The sequence below is a fragment of the Euprymna scolopes genome, chromosome 35 (assembly GCF_053919585.1).
Source record: "Euprymna scolopes isolate OS-2025 chromosome 35, ASM5391958v1, whole genome shotgun sequence".
NCBI classification, from domain to species: Eukaryota; Metazoa; Mollusca; class Cephalopoda; order Sepiida; family Sepiolidae; genus Euprymna; species Euprymna scolopes.
This window is the reverse complement of record NC_136516.1, coordinates 28,719,951-28,743,550: the sequence shown is the minus strand read 5'-3', so window position 1 is coordinate 28,743,550 and position 23,600 is coordinate 28,719,951. Positions and strand designations below refer to the sequence as shown.

The window sequence follows — 23,600 nt, the reverse complement described above, 5'->3', positions numbered from 1 at the left end:
TTTTAATTGAGCACTCTCCTGGATTTCTTTTTCCAAAATACTAATCATATATATATATATATATATATATATATATATATATATATGTGTGTGTGTGTGTGTGTGTATGTGTGTGTATACGGCACAATCATGTTCACATACCAGTTTTCTCCAAGTTAAGCAACGTTGAGCCTGGCCAGTACTAGATGGATGACTATTTGGGAAGGTTAGGCACTGTATGTACCGTGCCGAGTCATAGAAATTTCTAGGTTGGTATCTGATGGCGCATTAATTCACTGGAAGAGATGCACCCCGCCAGTCTTCGTTAAAACATGCATCTAGGAGAAGGAAACTCTGATGTAAAAACCTGTGATCTACTGTATACTCTGTCCTGTGGCAATCATCTGCACCCACAAAGGTTAGCAGTAATACCCTAAATAGTGGTTGGTTCTACACAAAGCCTTCACCACTATAAACAAATCCTCTGCATGGATTTCCAAGCAACTTAGTTGTTGTGGCAGAACCTCATATGTCAAAATCGATGGGAGAGCTACACACACACACACACACACACACACACACACACACATATATATATATATATATATATATATATATATATATATATATATATATATATATATATATATATATATGTTAACTGATGAAGAATTAAAACACATACATTATTCATTAAATCATCAAATGTTCAAAGACAGATAATACAATAGAATTTATTCCTTGATCTAAATTATAACTATTTTCCTACTCCGGCAATTAGATTCAACGATTGCAGCTTCTAAGTTTTAAATTTTCATATTGTCTACAAAATTGCAGACCGGGTTTACAATTGCATCGTATTCGTTCATTATGGATTTTACTTCCTTTCCAATTCTCCTGCCATCATATTCCACGACCGCAACCTAGGTCTTCAATTTTTATACTTTTGCAAAAACGTTTCTACTACATTACTGGACTATCTTGTTTCATCTGATGAGAAAAGTATAATTTTTGAAACTACATGGATTAAGGAATAACTCCTTATTGTGTTTCCTGTCTTAGAACATTTGATGACGCAATAAATGATGTAATTTTTTTTTTTTCCATCAGAAAGTTCTTTCTCTCATTGTGGTAGCATAACGAGTTCTTGCTGTGAATGTCTTACTTTTTAAGTGGTTAATTAATTGCTCATTGCCTCCAGTGCGCTGGTTTTTCAATCCTCACCTGAGCTTGTGTCATACAACCTGCAGCGGTAAATAGCTTAAAACGTATCAGGTCAAGATCAAAGTGTAGTATCTGCTCCGGCAGATGCTGCAAGCTATGACTAGCTATGACTAGCTATGACTAGCAAAGACCAGATGTGGGGGCAACCCCACATGCCTGACCATTAACCAGCTCCCATTTCCCACCTCTCGGGAGCTGGTCCCCTTTTTCCCTTCCCCCTCCCTTCACTCCTCACATTAAAAATCGGCCTTGTGCCTAATTTGCTCGGTGGGGGAGCAAATAAATACCATCTGTTCCGGCAGATACTGCAAGCTATGACTAGCAAAGACCAGATGTGGGGGCAACCCCACATGCCTGACCTTTAACCAGCTCCCATTTCCCACCTCTCGGGAGCTGGTCCCCCCTTTCCCTTCCCCCTCCCTTCACTCCTCACATTAAAAATTGGCCTTGTGCCTAATTTGCTCGGTGGGGGAGCAAATAAATACCATCTGTTCCGGCAGATACTGCAAGCAAAGACCATATGTGGGGGCAACCCCACATATAAGACCTTGGTCAATGTAGGGGCAACCCTTCATACCAATTGTCACTATCCAGCTGCCCTACTCCCCGGGGACTTGGTCCCCATTTCCCCTTCACTCCTCACATTAAAAATCGGCCTTGTGCCTAATTTGCTCAGTGGGGGAGCAAATAAATACCTCAAAGTGTAGTATCTGTTCTTCAGATACTGCACTTCAATTTCTTGTTCTCTGTCAGTGGAGGAGAAATCCTTCACGACTGACACAATTTTTATTTTTGTTCCTTTTTTCCACATTAAAAAACGACTAACCGCCTAACTCTGTCCCGTGGGGAGACATTGTAAATAGGAACTTCAAACGTATCAGATATTCTTACCTTGTATGTACCCAGTCTGTATTCTCTTGGATTGACGGACAAGTATTGCAACATGGCCTGAACACGTATTTTTTCTTCCTTTGGAGCTTTCATAAATTTGGTCAGTGCAGAAAATCTGTGGAAGGAAAATGAAAATAAAGTTAAGTGAACGATACAAAAGAGTGCTGTGACACGGCCATTGTAAAGCAGTCCTGATCATCGAAAAATGACGTCATGCATGAAGTACAAGTAAGCAATATATTGCTGATACTCTATGAAAAAAAAAATATCTATTATTAAGAGAACAGACTGGAAAAAGTCTCACGTGAAAATTATTTGTTTAACAAGTATAAAAAACTAAAGAAAAACTAAATTAAAATTTTCGACTTTCTGACGGAAATTCACGTTTTTATCCTTATCCTGATCCCGATATAAGTTAAAAGAAAAATAACTCAGAATAATGTTTTCTGTATTAAAAAGGATTGTAAAGAAAAAATCTCATTCAAAAATTATTTGGAAACTCCTGCATTTTTAACGTAAAGTCACGCGTGAATTAGTAATTAAATACGCTTTTAACAAACATAGAAGTTCTCGGTATTTCCCCGGTAAAAAATACGCACGTGTTCAAATGTAAAATAATTCGTTTTTCTTTCGTAAAAAAAATACAGTCAGTTTTGGATCAGTTTTATGAATTTCACGGTAACTTCTTTAAGAAATGAAACAGAAAAATGAAAATAGTAGCCCATATATATATATATATATATATATATATATATATATATATATATATATATATATATATATATGCACGCACGAGGGGCATGCAATAAGTAATGCCCCTGGCCCACTTCCAGTTGTCTGATCTAGCTGAAATTTGCATGTGCAATGATTTATATCTCTACGGGTTATATGGCAAATTACAGCTCTGAACTAATTGTGGTTTCTGTTTTACAGGTGTTTGAACTGAGTCAGGTGTGAAATGGAGCCTGTTTAATGTCGAGCAGTGATCCAGTTTTTGTATTTGAAAGGACGCACACCACAGGAGGCTTTTGATGAAATGAAAGAAACTTATGGTGATAATGCCCCATCATATGACCTTGTAAAACGCTGGCATCGTGAATTCAAACATGGTCAGAAGTCTGTGGAAACAGCTCCCAGATCTGGTCGCCCCCCCCCTTTCTGCCATTGATGAGGCATCTGTCCGTCAAGTTGAGGCTGCCATTTTGGAAGATCGGCGCATTACTATTCGCCAAATAGCCCAAGATGTCAAGATTAGTACAGGGTCTGTGGAAACTATCATTCATGACCATTTGCATATGCATAAGGTGTCTGCCAGATGGATTCCCAGGTTGCTCACACCATTCCAGAAGCAAGAGCGCGTCGAGTGCTCGAGAATGAATTTGGAAATGTGCCAAGAAGATGAGTAAAATTTTTTCAAAAGACTAATTAATTACACAGGATGAAACCTGGGTCCATCACTATGATCCAGAGACCAAAGGCCAATCAATGCAGTGGAAGCACTTGGACTCACCACCTCCAAAGAAGGCAAGGATGCAGCCCTCCGCTGGCAAGGTCATGCTCACAGTCTTCTGGGACCAGGACAGAGTAGTGATGACAGATTTTCTAGCAAAGGGTACCACAATTACAGGAGCCTATTATGCTTCACTTTTGAGGAAATTAAGAGAAGCTATCAAAATCAAGAGGCGAGACAAGATCAGCAAAGGTACCCTCCTTCTGCAGGACAACGCTCCGGTCCACAACTCGCATGTCGCCAGATCAGAAGTACAGACGTGTGGTTATGAAAACCTCCCCATCCTCCCTACTCTCCTGACCTTGCACCCTCTGACTTTCACCTCTTCCCAGCCATGAAGTTGCTTTTGAAAGGAAAGCATTTCCCAGATGATGCAGCCTTGATTTCTGAAGTCACATCGTGGTTGGAGGACCAAACTGGGGTGTTCTACAATAATGGTCTCCAGAGCTGCATCAAACGATGGGAGAAATGCATAACTCTGGGTGGTTCCTATGTAGAGAAAGACTAATAACTGTGCCAAGTTTCGTTGCTCTACTGCTATGGAAAGTGGGTCAGGGGCATTACTTATTGCACGCCCCTCATATATATATATATATATATATATATATATATATATATATATATATATATATATATACATAAGCTACTATTCTCATCTTGGTTGTTATATTAACAGCATTTCAGCTGATTTAACCTTTGACCTTCTTCAGATTTAAGAATCTCATGTCAAAATATACAGAATGTCAAACTGGACAAAATAATGAAATGAATTAAATTATGCACAATAACTCCCTTTTAATCTGTTTCAGTAACTAAGTGAAAAGCGTCTTTACTCTAACAGTTTTCTTAGCTAAAATAAATATTTTCAGAAAATAAAGTGGATCGAAATAAAAAAATATCTGTATTAATAACATAGTTAAAGGGGAAAAAACCCGAAAAACAGGCTAGTCTGAATCAAATATCGATACGTATAAAGGTTTTGGGTTGAAATACTGTATAGGTTACTTAGTTTCACATAAAGATTTAAAAGCTTTAAAAATGTACTTGAAGAAGTTACATCGGTTGAAAACGTTCGCAGAATAACAACAAAAATAATAATAGTCTGAAAAATCCAAATAATACAAGAATATCGCTGTACTGAAACAACCACCCTATTCACCTGATCTAAAGTAAATGACTATTTAAAATGAAATATTGTCATTTTAGGACCGAAGCTATTTATGTCTGAAGCAGAAAAACTGACTCACTTAAGTTTATATACTAAATAAGGAATGCATGCTTACAAACTTAACATTATGACGATTTTCAAAAAATTTAAAATTGAAAAGAAATTAATTTCAGATCAAAACACGCACATTTAACCATTACTTTGATTCCTGCCAAAATTACTTTGACCATCAATTAATCCAAAAAGAGTTGAAATGTCATAAAACAGAAACTACAAATAATTTGATCTTATGTTTAGAATATTTTTTGTTCTTTTTAGAAGAGGATTAATAATTTGGATTATTTGCATTTTTCGAACTACTGTTCTCAATTCGGATGTTAGTTTCAGTGTTTCGACCAATGTAACCTCCAACCTTCTTCAGGTGAATATCATAAAACGCAGGGCTCTTTATTAAACTTGCGAATCTGCACAGAATTGTGAATGGACCTCTTCATTTAATCCATGGGGATAACATGCTCCCTTTCATCCAGCCATGAGCAAGTAGAAGGTATTTATTTCTCTCCCATCACGAGAAATGTGACACAAGAGTCGGAAAGTGTGATTGGAAAGTCAGCACCCCAAGAAGGAACACTCTGACTCTGCAAAAGATGCCTAAGCAGCGCCGTTAGTATTCTCCAGTAGAGGTGCCTCAGGCGATTAGCAATAAATTGACTCCTAAAAGAGAGACAGCAAAGCCTGAGAAGGTGGACCTCCTAGAACTGCACAGGACATGCATCATGCTGCAATGAACAAGGAAAAAGCCGTTTCAATGATGGTGTAGACTTTGTTGATTTTGAAGCTGAGGGAAAAATCTCATGAGCGGATAGAAGTCTTAACTAATTCATAATTGTATTCTTAGTATCGCCTGCATTGAGGATTGAACCTTCAACCGCCAGATGACTGTCTCTTGGAATTGATTATCACTTAGCACTCTTATCCGTTGTGATACAAGCTTTTAATCCTCAGTGCAGGTGATACTAAGAATATAATTAAGAATTACTTCAGACTTCTACTCGGTCATGGCTGACGGAATGTTATACTGGCCTTCCTTGAACAGAGGAATTTACACCGATTAGCACTATAAATAGCGCTAGTAATTCCAACACCGGTGAGAGAGATGTGACTGCACTTCAACTGCTAGCCGTGTGCCCAGCAGATATACACGCTTTCCTATCTTTGTACATTATTGTTAATACACTTGTTCCTTAACCGAACCTCGACTTGATTGTTCTTATTTTCACTGTTGTTCCACGACACAACAGATTGGCGACAAGGAATCGAAGCGACCATCACTGCAGAGAATCACCAAAAGTAATTGAAATAAAGATTCGTAAAATCTTTATGGCAGAATACCTTCGTCATATATATATATATATATATATATATATATAGAGAGAGAGAGAGAGAGAGAGAGAGAGAGAAAGAGAGAGATAATGAATGAATGACAAAAGTCTATATTCCAAATTGCATGATGTTGACCATTTTACAATTTATTTCTTTAATTCAGTTAACACTTACACTTCTTGACAGTATCTGTTTCGTAGCAGATAGTAAGAAAACTATCAAATGAATATATGATACTGTGGGTGTAAAGAGGGAAATGTTCTAAACGTTATTATAATTACAGTACTTAAACATATTAAGTATGAGTTTGAATTAATTTTAAATATAGAAAAGGTAAATGGGGGGGGGTAAGTTGAATATATAAAATTATGTCACAATTACATTAATAATCCTTAAATAATTAAAAGTAGAATAAGAATTAAATTTTATTTAAATTTTCATCTAATTAATTAAAAGAACATAATATTATGTGATTAGAGTACCTTTAAATCTAATTATTAATTAAGATTTATTCAATATTAAACAAAAATTATACTTAACTTCTTAACTATTTCCAGAAATGTTTATTAATACTTGATTGTAGAATGTTAAAGTAGTGAAAATTCATGAAATGTGAATTTTAAAGTATTACTTTCAAAATAATAATAATAATAATAATAATAATAATAATAATAATAATAATAATAAATTAGAGGTAAAATAAATGAAAGTGTAGTAACTAAATAATTTATAATTCGATATGAAGAGGAAATAAATTATAATATGTTTAATAACAAATAGAAATTATAATTAACCATTCATCTGATGATTATAACTTAATTTAGATTATCAATAAATAAAACTAATAAATCCTTATATATATATATATATATATATATATATATATAAAATGAACTTATTTTTCGCGTCTGATTTTGACCTTAATAGGATTAAAAATCAAGACATTTTATGCAAATGTAATATGCACAAACTGCAGCACAATATCTGAGGTGTGTTATATGCATATTACCTCTCCACTTCCTCGATAATCGTAGATTCCTATATTTTTTTCTGCTGAGAGTTCACTGCTAAAATCGGTTAAAATCAATAAAAGTAGTAATATCTTTTCTCTCTAACTAATTCCTCCTACCCCCAACACCACTTACACCGTTGTGGGATCGTTCAGAAGGGACAGTTACGAAGGAACGCCGGTTTCAGTTTTCTGTACTTCGTAAATGCTTAAAAAACCTGGAATTAAATTTTACCGTGCCTTTCCGTTCTATGCTTCCTATTGGGTGAAACGCACCACGGAATTAACCGATAGCGACATTCCCACAAACATTAATTCTTATCCCACGCTTACTTTTACGTTGCTTAATTACCATTTTTTCTCCAACATTTTTACAATAAAAAACATTCTTTCCATTTCTTATTTTTTATAAAATTACAATTTAAAACATCATTTCCGTTTTATTTCGTTTTGTAGTTGCTTAAAAAAACTGGAATGGAATTTTAACGTTCCTTTTCTTTCTATGCTTTCTAGTGGGTGAAACGCACCATGGACTTAACAAAAACTTTTTTTTTTTCGCTTTTCGCTGTGTTTTTTGTTTTTGTTTTTCCGAACACGTTCATCATTTTTTACCTCTTTTTGCTTTTTGTTTTTCTGATTTCTTTTTTAAACAGGTTTGACGTTTGTTCACTGGGGTTTTTTTTTGGGGGGGGTCCGAGTTTTTTAAGAAGTTTAACATCGTTTTTTTTATATTTAAACAAGATTATTACTTCGCTTATTCTTTATTTTAACCCCCCCCTAAACATACACACACACCTCTAAACCCTGGGCAACGCCGGGTACCCCCGCTAGTATATAATATTGTATACACCAACATTTTATATTCAACGCATAAGTTAATTAATTTATAGTATACATTGAATTAATTAATGAAAAGATAAAATGAATCGCATTGGAACTGTATTAATAGGAAAATAGAAAGTTGAAGGAATAAGGTAATATAAAAGAAAGAATGATAAAAAACACCAGAGATGATATAGTTGAGTTTTTGTTCAAAGGGCAATAACTCTGTTATGCTTGAAATTAAAAATCAAATCATTAATATTTTTTACTGAAGGTAAACAATTATGTTAACGAATTATATAGCGAATTTATGAATTTCAACTAAATAAAATTATAGTTTTAGAATTAAGAAACACAAAGAATTATAATTTATATAATAATACGTTTAATTATAACAGTAATAAGAACTTAATTATGTATAGTTTTAAATTCAGACAAATAAATAATTTAATACAACTGGAAATTGAAAATAAGTTTTTTTTGGGGGGGGGGGGTCAGTTTCGTATATGTAAACATGTGTTTACATATACGAAACTGACGAATACAGTTTATAATCATTGATGTTATTTAGATAAATTTGGATATATTAATTATAGATAATAAATTTACTAATTAATAAATAGAACATACAAGATAAACCTAAATTAATGGAATTTGCCAATACGAATATGAAGGTAACTTTATTTCTAAATTCAAAATGGCGTAATGTAAGCTAACTTTAAGGTATTTGCAGCTTCTCTTCCAATTTTCGGAATTTCTAATCATGCCCAAGCGTATTTTATTTCTTTTGGTGAATCACCTCTTATATATATATATATATATACTAGCATGGGTGCGCGGCGTTTCCCGGGTATTTGGAGGTGTATGTTGAGCAAAAAAAAAAAAAAAAAACAGTCAATTTTTTTACTTTGACCCCTATTATGACCCCTTAAAATTTATTGTTTTGGGCTCAAATCAAGTTATTAAGTTAGATTCATGTCCAATGAACCTATATCTAAAACTTCAAGTGTTTAGACCCAAAATTGTCGGAGGAGTTTGGTAGAGTTCTCAAAGGTCAAATCGTTGAACTTTGACCTCTTAACAGCCAAATTTCTGGCCAAAACCCGATCACATAGATTTTCTCAAATCTCAGTATGATGTATATCAAATTTCGAGTCTGTAGACTAAAAATTGGCAGAGTTATTCCGTAGGGAAATGTACACAGATACACAGACAGAGAAACAGACAGACAGGCACACAGACACGTTCACTTATATATATATATATATATATATATATATATATATATAGAGAGAGAGAGAGAGAGAGAGAGAGAGAGAGAGAGTGAGAGTGAGACAGAGACAGAGAGAGAGAGTGGCGCCAAAAAGAAATTGTAAACTTGTCATTCTTTCAAAAACCGCAAATTAAAACTAACTTGAATGTAACTGCTTAAATAACCTATACCTCATTGGATTCGCTTTGTATCACTCTAAAATTTTACCTGTTCATATTTGACTTTTAATTGAAATATTCTAGTGTTTACATCAATTGAAAAAACATTAACTTCAAATCGAGATGGCAAAAAGAAACTCCCCCAAAACAAATAAGCTTAAAACCAGCAAATAATATTCACCTTTTAGGCAGCGTAGCATCTCTAATCGTAATTTTTGTTGTTCCAGGTTATACAAAATAACATTTAGTCTATATACCTCGAATTTCTCTTAGTAATCATCAGGGGCTCATTAATCTCCACCTTCCTGGTTTATCCAATCGAGAAATAGGCCGCAGATTGAAATGTAATGAGAAAACGTTAGGAATGACCACATTGTTCATGATGTCCCTAAATCTGATTGCCCTCGAGTTACCTCATACAGGAAAGACAATGCTATCCGCAGCTTCAGAAATAGATATGAAATAGCTCCCCAAATTCAACAACAGTGTAATCTTTTTAAAAAGTGCTCTCTTTCTACATTTAAGAACAGATTCAAGGAATTTAATTTGTGAAGCTGTATTGCAAGACGCAAGCTAATAATTTCTGTAAAGAACAGAAAGTGGCATCTGAACTTCATCAAATGTAATGAAGATCATGAATCTTCATGTTGGTCAAAAGTGATTTTTAGTGACAAAAGCAATAAGTTAGGCAGTGATGGTAGGCAATACGTCCGTCGAAGGAAGGACAAAGAATTTAATCCTACCTACATGCACAGTTTCAATGCTGCAAGGTGTTGGAGATTTAGTTTTGGTGTGGGGCGTTATTATTGCTAATGGTCCAGGGCTTATAGTTCGCTTGCAGGGTCAAATTACTTCGACCAAGTACATCAATATGTTGACTAAACATTTTCTGCTCTATTTTGGCCGGAATTGGAATGATAATACCATAATCATGCAGAATAATTCTCCCATTCACACAGATGGCAATGTCTAGAGGTTTCTTGAAGGGCATGTTATTTCGTGTTTGGATTGGCCTGCACAATCTCCAGACCTCAATCCTATCAAAAACGTATGGCATTACATCAAGCAACAGCTATGCAATGATAAATTTTCAAATCTGGAAGAACTTTGGACAAAAATTAAAGAGAAGTGGAATGACTTTTCACCAGAGTATTGCCACAGACTAATTCAAGGAATGGCCAAAAGATTGCAGGCTGTCAAATTGCAGAAGGGCTATGCTACTAAATATTAACTAGTTCATTGTGCGTCTGTTGTATTTGTGTTGCATTAATGTTCTAAAGTTACATTTAAATAACAATTTTCCATTGTGCAGAGTTTCTTTTTGTCTTCTCGTTTTGAAGTTAATTTTTTAAATTGACGTGAACATTAGGATACTTTAATATACAGGGTGTCCGTAAAGTTACTATACAGTCTTATTGTTTTATTGTATTATATTTGTATTAATAGTTAATATATTACAGGGTGTCTGTATAGTAACTTGTAAGACTGTATAGTAATTTTACGGACACCCTGTATATACACAATATGTAGTTAATACTCTGAATTTGGTTTCAATGCAATATGAACTGGATACTTAATTGTGAGAGACAATTTCAGGATTGATTATTTTTTTTTTTTTTGTGTTTATCTTTTTCATATTTGATTATTCTTACCATTAACCCCCCCCCAAAAAAAAACGCAATTAAAAAATAAACAATGAATGTGAACTTTTCTTTGTGCTGACTTTTACAATTAAGTTGCAACCCCGAAAACGATTCCCAGTCGAATCAAATAAATTACTTAAATTCCACGGATAGGTGTGTAAGTTTGTTAATGGTAATTTTCACAGCTTTTTTAAGAGACACTGACTCTGCAAACCGGGTATTAGAGTAGACTGGCCGAGACAATCGGAGGACAAAAACGACAAAAGTAAACGCCTATCTACTGTACAATGGCGACCGACACCAGTAAAAAGACAATCGACTCTGCAATTGGTAGACGACGCCAAGCTAAACAGGCCTTGACAAGTGAAATAATTGCTAATTGCTAATCTCCAGGTAACAACTACGTTCATGACCAGACATAAACGAGACACTTCTCAATGACTGAATCATCTAAGAAAACTTTGGTTTTATAGAAAAATACTAGCTGTACCTAGGCGGTGTTGCACAGGAGTAAAAAAAAATATGAGTGAATAAAGAGAAAAACATTTTAGTAACGTTAATTTTGTAATCATATTATTTTGTGAAATATGAATTTTTAAAGATTCTTTTCTACTTTTTGACACAAATTGATTAATAGGACATAAGAAATAATAATCTCTAATCAATATGGGGTGATAAGCACAAACACACGCATGCGTGTGTGTATATATATATATATATATATATATATATATATATATATATATAAATATATATATATATATATATATATATATATATTGTTTTGAAAAAAGAAAACCCGAATGAATTTATGAAATGATCAACGTTTCGTCCCTATTGCAGAGGACATCTTCAGGATATTAAAAGAAAAAAATGCAAAAAAAGAAAACTATCATAGACCATACGCAAATGAAAAGGAAACAGTGTTAGAATCCTACCCATGTCGGGAAGGACAAACATATGTGTGTGTATGGGAAGGTTGGGTTGTTCAATGTCTATATATACACTTTTAAAAATGCGTTAAATAAATATGTACATTTTTTTTCTGTAAACTTATTCATTTTCTTGAAATATTTAAGGAAAAACGGTTAGCCAGGATCTGTTTTGATATTTTTTTCTTTGATTATTATTTTCCCTATGCTAGGGGTTAAATGGTAGAAGCCTTTTCTTTGCGTAATAGTATTAGTATTTAATATTAGTGCTGATTCTAAAAGTCTTCTTTTAGCTCTATCTATCACGTATTTAATAATTTTCGCATGATCTAAATTAAATGAGTGATCGTGTTCTGCACAATGGCAAAAGAGTGCATTTAGAGCGTTACCATTCCTTATATTTTTTCTGTGTTCGTAAAGTCTTAATTTCAATTTTCGTTGTGTTTCACCTATGTACGCTTGTTGACAGTTGTTACATGGGATGGAATATATACCGGCGTCGGATGTGAGGGTTTTGGGAAAATGCTTGGTAGTTTTTAATGTCTGTTTTATTGTTGTGGAAGTTGTTTGTATCAAGTGAAAACCAAGTCTATTAAGAGTGTCGTAGATTTTTGTATTTTTAGCGTGGGTGGGAATGAAAAGATGGCTGTTTAATAGTGAAGTATTTGTTTTATTTTTCTGTGTGTGTTATCTTATAGTGTATTTTCGTAGCTTTTTTCTTTGCATAAGAAATGAAATAGGATGGGTACTGTAGTTTTTTTAAAACATTTGTAATGTATTCAATTTCATCATTAAGATATTGGGGCTGCATATTCTAAACGCACGTAAGAAAAAACCAATGAGTAAGATTTCTGAATTTTAAAAATCTGGTATTCATCATCCCAACATCAGCCAACCTGTCTAATATTTCTAGTCGTCCATGTTTGCCAGCTCTTAAATTCATTAATACAACTCAGAAACAACTAACCAATGCCCTTTTCTGATATTCAATACTTCAAGTGGTTCTGAGAGGAAAAACTACCAAAATTACCAAGTTTGTCTTGAACATCTTGTAGTCATAGAAAATCTTGTCTGATAATGCTATGGTACTTATGAAGAATCAGAATCTTGCTATCGTCAGAATTCTCTGAGCAATTTTCATAAAATGCCAAAAGTAAAAGAAAGTTTTGTGACTTCTTTTTTTTTTTTACATAAACGCTGGCCAATTTTTTCAGTAAAAAATATATAATTTCTGTTATTACAGTGATAATTCAATGAAAAATTCATTGAAAAATGGAAACAATATTCTCTTTGAACTTTTGTGGTTACAAAGAAAATGCAATCGATAATTATTGAATGATTTTTACGAAACTTTAAGAAAATTAAAATTTAAATCAAGTAAAAAATATTCATTGTAAGGTAAATTTTATGAATAAAGATTTATTTTTTGAATAACAAACAACTAATAGCAAATAAAAAATTAGTCTGGATATTTTTCTTTTTTATTTCTTTTCAAGTCAATGATTTTAAGAATGTAAATTCCACAGCCAAACAACGTCGCAGCCTACAATAGCCATGACAGTCAACGAACTAAAAATCGAGTCTTGGACTTTCGGTTCGTTGACTGTTATGACTCTTGTGTTCTGCGACGTTGTTTGGCTGTGGAATTTCTTTTATATATATATATATATATATATATATATATATATATATATATATATATATATATATATATATATATATATATATATATATATATATATGATGGACTCTCCCGTCGATTTCAACGTATGAGGTTCAGACAACCAATATTTCTAAAACTCATTTATGCTTTTGCCTCTGATGACTTTTTAGTCCAGCAAGGGACTTGCAGACAAGGCCACAAATAGAACATGAATGTGGATTTAATGCTGCAGATATTGGTTCGGCTGGTAGTCGTTTTGCTCTTACTATTTTCTTTCAGTTGCCTTAAGCTTTCAGATTGAAACATCTGGAGACCTTCAAAACACCTTAATCTCCATCCTTTTCGGTCATTCACCTCATCTTCAAGACTCGTGTATGGTATGTTCACTGCAGACAAGTTACTCTTCAACTTGTCCTTGTACCTAAGCTAAGGACGTCCGACAATTCATTTACCACCCTCAAATTGACTGTACATCGCAATTTTTGGAATTATGTCATCGGGCATCCTCAATACATGACCAGCCCATCGCAATTGCGATTGAATAAGGAATAATTCAATGCCAGATATTTTGCATTTTGTGAATAATTCGGCATTTGATACCTTGTCGCGGAGGCTAAGACCACATATGGAGCGTAGACAACTTTTGTGGAAAACGTCCAGCTGATTAATGTGATGTCTGTATGGAGTCTATGACTCAGATCCATAAAGAAGATATATATATATATATATATATATATATATATATATATATATATATATATATATATATATATATATATATATATAAAAGAACACAATTAAAGACTGCAAATTATAATTTACAAGAATTTATTGTTTGACAGGATACTCAAGAAGAAATATTAAGAATTCCTTAATCCATGGAGTTCCAAAGAATGCATTCTTTTCATCAGAGCAAAATATTATTATAGTTAAGCTATGATTTTACTGGATCTAGCATGAATTGAAACCGCATCATATGAAACTAATCATATATGAATAAAAAGTTTATTTTTATATATATATATATATATATATATATATATATATATCGTTTTTTTGTTTAAATTTTATTCAGAAAAACATCATTTTTCAGAACAGAAATTTATTGATTGAATAAAAGTACAGTTCAGATTTTTTTCCTTAACCCATGGATTTTCGACGTTAGGTCATCTCCTCAGAGGAAAAGTCATTAGCAAATATTAGATCTAATTCGAAATAATATTATTTAGCACATGCAAATAAAATATATTTAAAAATTAATTACATTTTTTTAGGGGGCATAGATAAAGAAAATAGATGAAATAATATATATTAGTGATGGGACGATTCCAATATTTTCCCCATTTTTGATACAATTACTAATTCCTTACTAAATTTTTGATTCTGATTTTGATTCTTTATAACTCTCCTAATATTTAACCAAAAAGTTGTTATTTTTCCTTTTTTCTATTTTTTTTTATTTTTCCTGATTGCCGTAAAAATACACGTTAAATGTACATATATTTTCTCAAGCATAAAAACACACTTGAGTGGGCGGTGGGTGTGATCTATAGATTTATTATTTCATTATCATTACCAGCAGTGAAAGATTTTGTTTTATACAAAATTAAATAAAAAAGATAATTAAAGGAATCATTTTTAGTATCGGAAAATATGCACAAATTTTCCCAATGCTAATAATACCAATTCCGATAACCCAAAACGTTTCTATTTTTCCGATTCCTGATTCTGACTCAACTTAATCGTTCCAACACTAATATATATATATATATATATATATATATATATATATATATAGATGGATAGATAGATAGATAGATATAGATATATATATATATAGATAGATAGATAGAGATATATATATGTATATATGCATATATATATATATATATATATATATATACTCGGTTTTTTTTTTTATTCAAAAGTAATGGACTAGTGAATTCAACGAGGTTGTTAGATAGTGCTCAATAAAAAGAGCTGATAATACTTGTTTATTGTTATATAAACATGCTCACATCCCGCTGCTACAAACAGCCACTTGTTTCAATCAAACAACAGATATCATCAGGCAGCGACTTGACTATTCAAATGTTCATTGAATAAGTTTGTGATTATTCAATGAACATTTGAATAGTCAAGTCGCTGCCTGATGATATCTGTTGTTTGATTGAAACAAGTGGCTGTTTGTAGCAGCGGGATGTGAGCATGTTTATATAACAATAAACAAGTATATATATATATATATATATATATATATATATATATATATATATATATATATATATATATATATATATATATAAGAACAAGTAGTTAATTAAACATGTTAAAAAAAACACTTTGAAAAAGAGTTAAAACATATTTCATTTTAAAAAAGGAAGCACAAAATAAGTAGATAGTACTTAATCCGCCGAGTTTCGAAGAAATACTTCCCTTCTCATCAGAGGGTAGGATTTAGCAAAATGCGGGATCGGATTTTGCTTGCAAAAGTATTTAATGAAACTACAAGTCACAGTTCTTACTTGGTAACAAATAGTGAAGCAGGGGGGAATAGGGTGAAGAAAAGGGTGATTTTCACGTGAAACATACATATATATATATAATGCGAATAATGTAAATAGTAATCTGACGAGACAGAGAGAAAAAAAGGGGCAAACCAAGTTATATGTCCATCAATGTTTCAACTTTATTGTAAGACTTCTTCTGGATGAATGAATTGAAGAAAAAATTCATTCATGCAGAAGTCTTACAATAAAGACGAAACGTTGATGGACATGTATTTAACTTAGTTCCTTTTCTCTCTCTCTCTCTCTCTCTCTCTCATATATATATATATATATATATATATATATATATATATATATATATATAGTAAGTTATAAAAATATATATGGCAATTAAGCTACACAGAATATTCCGCATTTCATTCTCGTGAGAAATCGTCAGGCTTATACATATAAATAATAAACAATGATAGCAATTAAATGTTTTCAAAAGTGATGTTGGCTTTTGCTAATTCATTGAGTCAGCGTTTCAGCAACATTCGTCATTTTACGGAAATTGTTCGGAAGATTCCGACAATAGTATGGTTCTTATTCTGCATAAGTACAAGTTAATATTAATACAAAGATAAGCAGAAAACCTTTATGTATGTAAAAAGAAATCTGTTTTTTACTGACCTGTTAATGAATTCTCTGAATGTTAAGCGATATGGAAATCCAAGTTTTCGTATTTTGGCCGCTTCTGCCACTCCTGAGTAAATAAGCTGTTCCTTGACTTTCTCTTCATTGAACACATCTGGTCGATGGAGATCATTTGGTTTGATGCATCTATAAAAGATTTAAAGAAACGTTCGTCATCAAATCTGTTTTTTTGTTGTTTTTTGTTTTTTGTTTTCTGTTTTATTTTATTTTATTTTATTTTATTTGCAATTGGAATGTAAGTGGGACAACCACTTTTTTTTTTACCTGGAATTCTTTTGAAGTCGGAAGAATCAAAATAACCCGATTAATCAATCGTCATCTCAAAAAAAATCAAAAACAGGATATATTCCATTCTTCTCTCTCCAAGAATTCTCTTTCCTAAATGCTTAACTCTAAACTAACTCTTTCCTCAGATTTAGAGATTTGTAGGAAGAACTATTGCATGACTAAGTATTACTAATCTACTTATCCTTTGAGAGAGAGGAATGAAGATGAGGAGTGTTGTAATAATTTTGACAAAATGTTACTGGCCGTAATTACAAAGATTTGGACGATTATATTTATAGCCAGGGGTAATAAGAACAAACCAGTCAGGTACTAGAATCGCTGTGTAAACTGTATTGAATCTCTTCAAATTTTACAAACATAGCTTTTCGTCTTGATACAAGAAGAAGGGGACTATGCTTTGTTGATCCTGATTGGATTACTAGAATTGTTTACAATTCAAAACTTCTCTGATTGAATTGATACTGCCAGTTTTTGTTTGGGTCAACTACATTAAATATTATCTCTATCTCTACTATTATATAAAAGTCACTTTTTTTTTGCGTGCGTGTGTGTGTGTGTGTGTGTGTGTGTGTGTGTGTGTGTGTGTGTGTGTGTGTGTGTGTGTGTGCGTGTGTGTGTGTGTTCCTTCCTTCCTCATATGTTCTAAAACAGATGAGTCCATCTTTTGCAAATTTCACACAAAGCTAATTTATATGTCTGGCAGTGTTCATAGATAGGTGTTGCACAGAAATTCATCCGATAAGTATCGAAAATCCAAAAAATCCGATCCAAATAGCTTTTCTCTCATATAGATAAAAAAGAATAACTTTTACAAGGAAACATTTGACGTTACACCGGCCAAGGAAGCGAAAAAACCCCATGAAATCATTTTTATAAAAAAATATCAGATTTATTATAATCTGGATATATAGCTTAGTTGTAAAGCATTCGACTACTGATCGAATGATCCCCTGTTTAAGACCGGGTGTACCTCAACATTTTATTTTTATTTTTTCTTATTAATAAGTTCAATTTGCGATAGAAGAAGAGATACCATTTAAAATCACTGCAAATCATTTCTTTATTTACATATTTTAAAACTAAACATTAATCAAAATTGACTTTTCTAGGTCATTCATTGTCAAGCCCAAATATCAGCTGACGTGATACTGTAAACAAACACAGACGAAATTTGATGAACGACATTATCATTATTTTTTTTTTTTTTTTTTTTCAAATTAGTCCACCGGGCAAATTATTCCTCATATTATATATTTAATAGAGGATTGATTCTATATTAATACATATGCAATCTTCATAAATTAAAATATCATGTTTAAGCGTCTTGTACGACTGGGCAACACTGGGCTACCAGCTAGTAATTGGATAATTTTCTTTTCTTTATGATAGAGTTATTTCTTTTGCTATTCTATTTTTTATCATTTTTATATGATAAGAACGGCTCTCCACTGAAGCTGATCAGAGGAAGAGGTGATAAATTTTTGTCTCACCCTGACTAGATCTGACTAAAACCGACGGTCATTTTCACTTACTGATCCAAGGTCAACGGCACCCAAAGATGTAAATTTTTTTTATTTTTTCTTTTTTCTTTATATTATTTGTGGACTGTTATCCTCATCTTCATAATTGTTGTTTTTTTCACCACATTTCAGCCAACTAATCCTCTGGTGGGCTTCTTCAGGTGATTAACAATGACAGGATAGGAATGCGGAGTCTTATAACTGTATCCCCAGTAATTACTGCCTTCCATAGTTGTTGTTGTCTCACCCCGTTTTGGCCAACTAAACCTCTGGCCTGCTTTGTGTAGAATTGAAACTGCTATCTTCAGACAATGCTCACCTGCCCCTATCCATTGCGCACTGGGTCACGGAGGTCAAGCAAACCACAGTAAAATCCAACTATTGAAGACCAGAGTATGAGTTGGCTGAAACGTGGTAAAACAGCAACAACTATGAAGATTATGATAACAGACCACAAAAACAAATAAAATAAACAAATTACTCATCTCAAAGGATTCCAATAAAAAATATAAATAATAATATAATTCCTTTCTTTTGTTGGACTTCATGAAGCCTTAAGAGTAGTTACACATCGCAGGATTTGTCTATAAGTTGAATACAATATAATCAAGTCTTTCCTCATGCTTTAATCTTCTTTCCTTTAACAATTACAAGAAACCTGATAGCTCTCTTTTTTTTTTTACAAGGTGGTCACCACTTATAAAGGCCCGGAAGCCACTCGGGAATAAGAGTTATTGTAAGTACAGTACGTTAGTGTGGATATTTAAAGTGTCTACTTAAGGGGGTGGTTCATCAGGAATTTGTTTACGTTGGACTTGAAGACATCCAAGTTGTAGTCAGGACGGAAGCAGGCAGACGGAACAGAGTTCCACAGGCGTGCAGTTCTAAGAAAGAAGCTTTGTTCATGGAATCTGCGTAGGTATGACGTAGATATTAAGTGTTGGTATGATTAGTAAGAATTGGAAAAATCAAAACCTTTTTGCGCATCAGAATTGGAAAAATTTGTGCCTATTTTCCAATGCCGAAATTGTTTTTTGTTTAAAACTTAACTTGCTATTGCTAGTACTAATTATAAAATGAAATATTTAAACTACTAGTAAATCTATTTTCAAATCAAAGACTTTACTACATTTGTACAGATCATTTCATTCACAGAAGAACATCTGACATTAGTATAGCAATCCTTTGTTCCTCTCTATGCCGACTGCCTCCCTGCAGAGAGTAAAAGTCCCCCAATGAGGTAGCAACCCGTAATACCATTAGAACGGGATCCAGAAGAACATCGTACATTAGTAGAGTTCTACAGGCATGCAGTTCTAAGAAAGAAGCTTTGTTCGTGGAATCTACGTTTTGATTCAAACTCCTTGGCTTAACATTCACAGGCAACATGAATTTAAACAAATACATTGAAGACATTGCCAAGGCTGCTGCAAAGAAGGTGGTCTCTCTCAACTGCGCTAGAAAACTACTCACAACTGAGAGTATTCCTGATGCAGCTACTAGTCTCTCTCTCTCTCTCTTTTTCTCTCTCTCTCTCTCTCTTTCTCTCTCTCTCTCTCAGTCCAAAAACGTCTCCAACCCAATAAGTCCCACACTATCAGCCAAGCTCTAACCTCTGTCTCATCGCAGCAATGTTACATCTCTGCACCTTTTTTATCAGTACTTTAATGGAATGTGCTCTAACGAACTAGTAACATTTGTGCCTTCTCGATGTAAATACCCGCAACTAATCTGATAAGCAAATAAATCCCATCTCTACATTGTAGATGCCGGAAGCCTTCTACTTTAATAATTTCTTCCCTCGAACAGCAAGACTTTAGAATTCCCTCCCAGTCTCCTGCTTCTCTGACTGTACCGAAATGCAGAAATTTAAATGTAATGTGAACAGACATCTGTAGTATCCATGCAAATTTGGTCCCAAATAGTAACACGTTATATCCAACTGGTACTGTGCCTCCTTTTAGAAGATTAAGAGTAAAAAATATAATAAAAGTAACAAAATATAATAAAAGTAAAAAATATAATAAAAGTAAAAAAAATATAATAACAGTAAAACATATAATAAAAGTAAAAAATATAATAAAAGTAAAAAATATAATAAAAGTAAAAACATATAATAAAAGTAAAAAAAATATAATAAAAGTAAAAAATATAATAAAAGTAAAAAATATAATAAAAGTAAAAAATATAATAAAAGTAAAAAAATAAATTAAAAGTAAAAAAAATATAATAAAAGTAAAAAAATATAATAAAAGTAAAAAAATATAATAAAAGTAAAAAATATAATAAAAGTAAAAAATATGATAAAAGTAAAAAAAATATAATAAAAGTAAAAAATATAATAAAAGTAAAAAATATAATAAAAGTAAAAAAAATATAATAAAAGTAAAAAAATATAATAAAAGTAAAAAAATGTAATAAAAGTAAAAAATATAATAAAAGTAAAAAATATGATAAAAGTAAAAAATATAATAAAAGTAAAAAAAATAATAAAAGTAAAAACATATAATAAAAGTAAAAAAAATATAATAAAAGTAAAAAATATAATAAAAGTAAAACAAATAATAAAAGTAAAAAATATAATAAAAGTAAAAAATATAATAAAAGTAAAAAAATATAATAAAAGTAAAAAATATAATAAAAGTAAAAAAATGATAAAAGTAAAAAAAATATAATAAAAGTAAAAAATATAATAAAAGTAAAAAATATAATAAAAGTAAAAAAATATAATAAAAGTATAAAATATAATAAAAGTAAAAAAAAATATAATAAAAGTAAAAAAATATAATAAAAGTTAAAAAAAATATAATAAAAGTTTAAAAAAATATAATAAAAGTAAAAAAATATAATAAAAGTAAAAACATATAATAAAAGTAAAAAAAATATAATAAAAGTATAAAATATAATAAAAGTAAAAAATATAATAAAAGTAAAAAATATAATAAAAGTAAAAAAATATAATAAAAGTAAAAAAATATAATAAAAGTATAAAATATAATAAAAGTAAAAAAAAATATAATAAAAGTAAAAAAATATAATAAAAGTTAAAAAAAATATAATAAAAGTTAAAAAAAATATAATAAAAGTAAAAAAATATAATAAAAGTAAAAACATATAATAAAAGTAAAAAAAATATAATAAAAGTAAAAAATATAATAAAAGTAAAAAATATAATAAAAGTAAAAAATATAATAAAAGTAAAAAATATAATAAAAGTAAAAAATATAATAAAAGTAAAAAAATATAATAAAAGTAAAAAATACAATAAAAGTAAAAAATATGATAAAAGTAAAACAAATATAATAAAAGTAAAAAATATAATAAAAGTAAAAAATGATAAAAGTAAAAAATATAATAAAAGTAACAAAATATAATAAAAGTAAAAAAATATAATAAAAGTAAAAAATATGATAAAAGTAAAAAATATAATAAAAGTAAAAAAATATAATAAAAGTAAAAAAATATAATAAAAGTAAAAAAATATAATAAAAATAAAAAAATATAATAAAAGTTAAAAATATAATAAAAGTAAAAAAATATAATAATATAAAAAAATATAATAAAAGTAACAAAATATAATAAAAGTAAAAAAATATAATAAAAGTAAAAAAATATAATAAAAGTAAAAAAATATAATAAAAGTAGAAAATATAATAAAAGTAAAAAAATAATAAAAATAAAAAACATAATAAAAGTAAAAAATATAATAAAAGTAAAAAATATGATAAAAGTAAAAAAATATAATAAAAGTATGAAAATATAATAAAAGTAAAAAAATATAATAAAAGTAAAAATATAATAAAAGTAAAAAAATATAATAAAAGTAAAAAAAAATAATAAAAGTAAAAAAATATAATAAAAGTTAAAAAATATTATAAAAGTAAAAAAAATAATAAAAGTATAAAATATAATAAAAGTAAAAAAATAATAAAAATAAAAAATATAATAAAAGTAAAAAAATAATAAAAGTTAAAAAAAATATAATAAAAGTAAAAAAATATAATAAAAATAAAAAAATATAATAAAAGTAAAAAATATAATAAAAGTAAAAAATAATAAAAATAAAAAATATAATAAAAGTAAAAAATATAATAAAAGTAAAATAATATAATAAAAGTAAAAAAAATATAATAAAAGTAAAAAATATAATAAAAGTAAAAAAAATATAGTAAAAGTTAAAAAATATAATAAAAGTAAAAAGAAATAATAAAAGTATAAAATATAATAAAAGTAAAAAAATAATAAAAATAAAAAATATAATAAAAGTAAAAAATATAATAAAAGTAAAAAATATAATAAAAGTAAAAATATAATAAAAGTAAAATAATATAATAAAAGTAAAAAAATATAATAAAAGTTTAAAAAATAATAAAAATAAAAAATATAATAAAAGTAAAAAATATAATAAAAGTAAAAAAATATAATAAAAGTAAAAAAATATAATAAAAGTAAAAAAATATAATAAAAGTAAAAAAATATAATAAAAGTAAAAAAATATAATAAAAGTAAAAAAAATAATAAAAATAAAAAATATAATAAAAGTAAAAAATATAATAAAAGTAAAAAATATGATAAAAGTAAAAAAATATAATAAAAGTATAAAATATAATAAAAGTAAAAAAATATAATAAAAGTAAAAATTATAATAAAAGTAAAAAAATATAATAAAAGTAAAAAAATGTAATAAAAGTAAAAAAATATAATAAAAGTAAAAAAATATAATAAAAGTAAAAAAATATAATAAAAGTAAAAAAAATAATAAAAATAAAAAATATAATAAAAGTAAAAAATATAATAAAAGTAAAAAATATGATAAAAGTAAAAAAATATAATAAAAGTAAAAAAATATAATAAAAGTAAAAAAAAATAATAAAAATAAAAAATATAATAAAAGTAAAAAATATAATAAAAGTAAAAAAATATAATAAAAG

The 23,600-nt window shown here is 29.7% G+C and overlaps 1 protein-coding gene across 3 annotated transcripts in view; it reads right to left on the bottom strand.

Annotated features, from left to right (window-relative positions):
- LOC145259769 (chitin synthase chs-2-like) overlaps positions 1-23,600 on the bottom strand; it is a 298,156-nt gene that overhangs the window by 106,998 nt on the left and 167,558 nt on the right. For all 3 annotated transcript variants that reach the window (XR_013864204.1, XM_080117512.1, XM_080117511.1), the window contains exons 16-17: positions 16,838-16,987; positions 2,095-2,209 (exon numbers count right to left, since the gene is read on the bottom strand). Coding sequence is in view for 2 of the 3 variants with exons in the window: in XM_080117512.1 (XP_079973638.1) it covers positions 2,095-2,209; positions 16,838-16,987 (265 nt within the window). In the remaining variant the exon portion in view is untranslated. The remainder of the gene's footprint in view (positions 1-2,094; positions 2,210-16,837; positions 16,988-23,600) is intronic.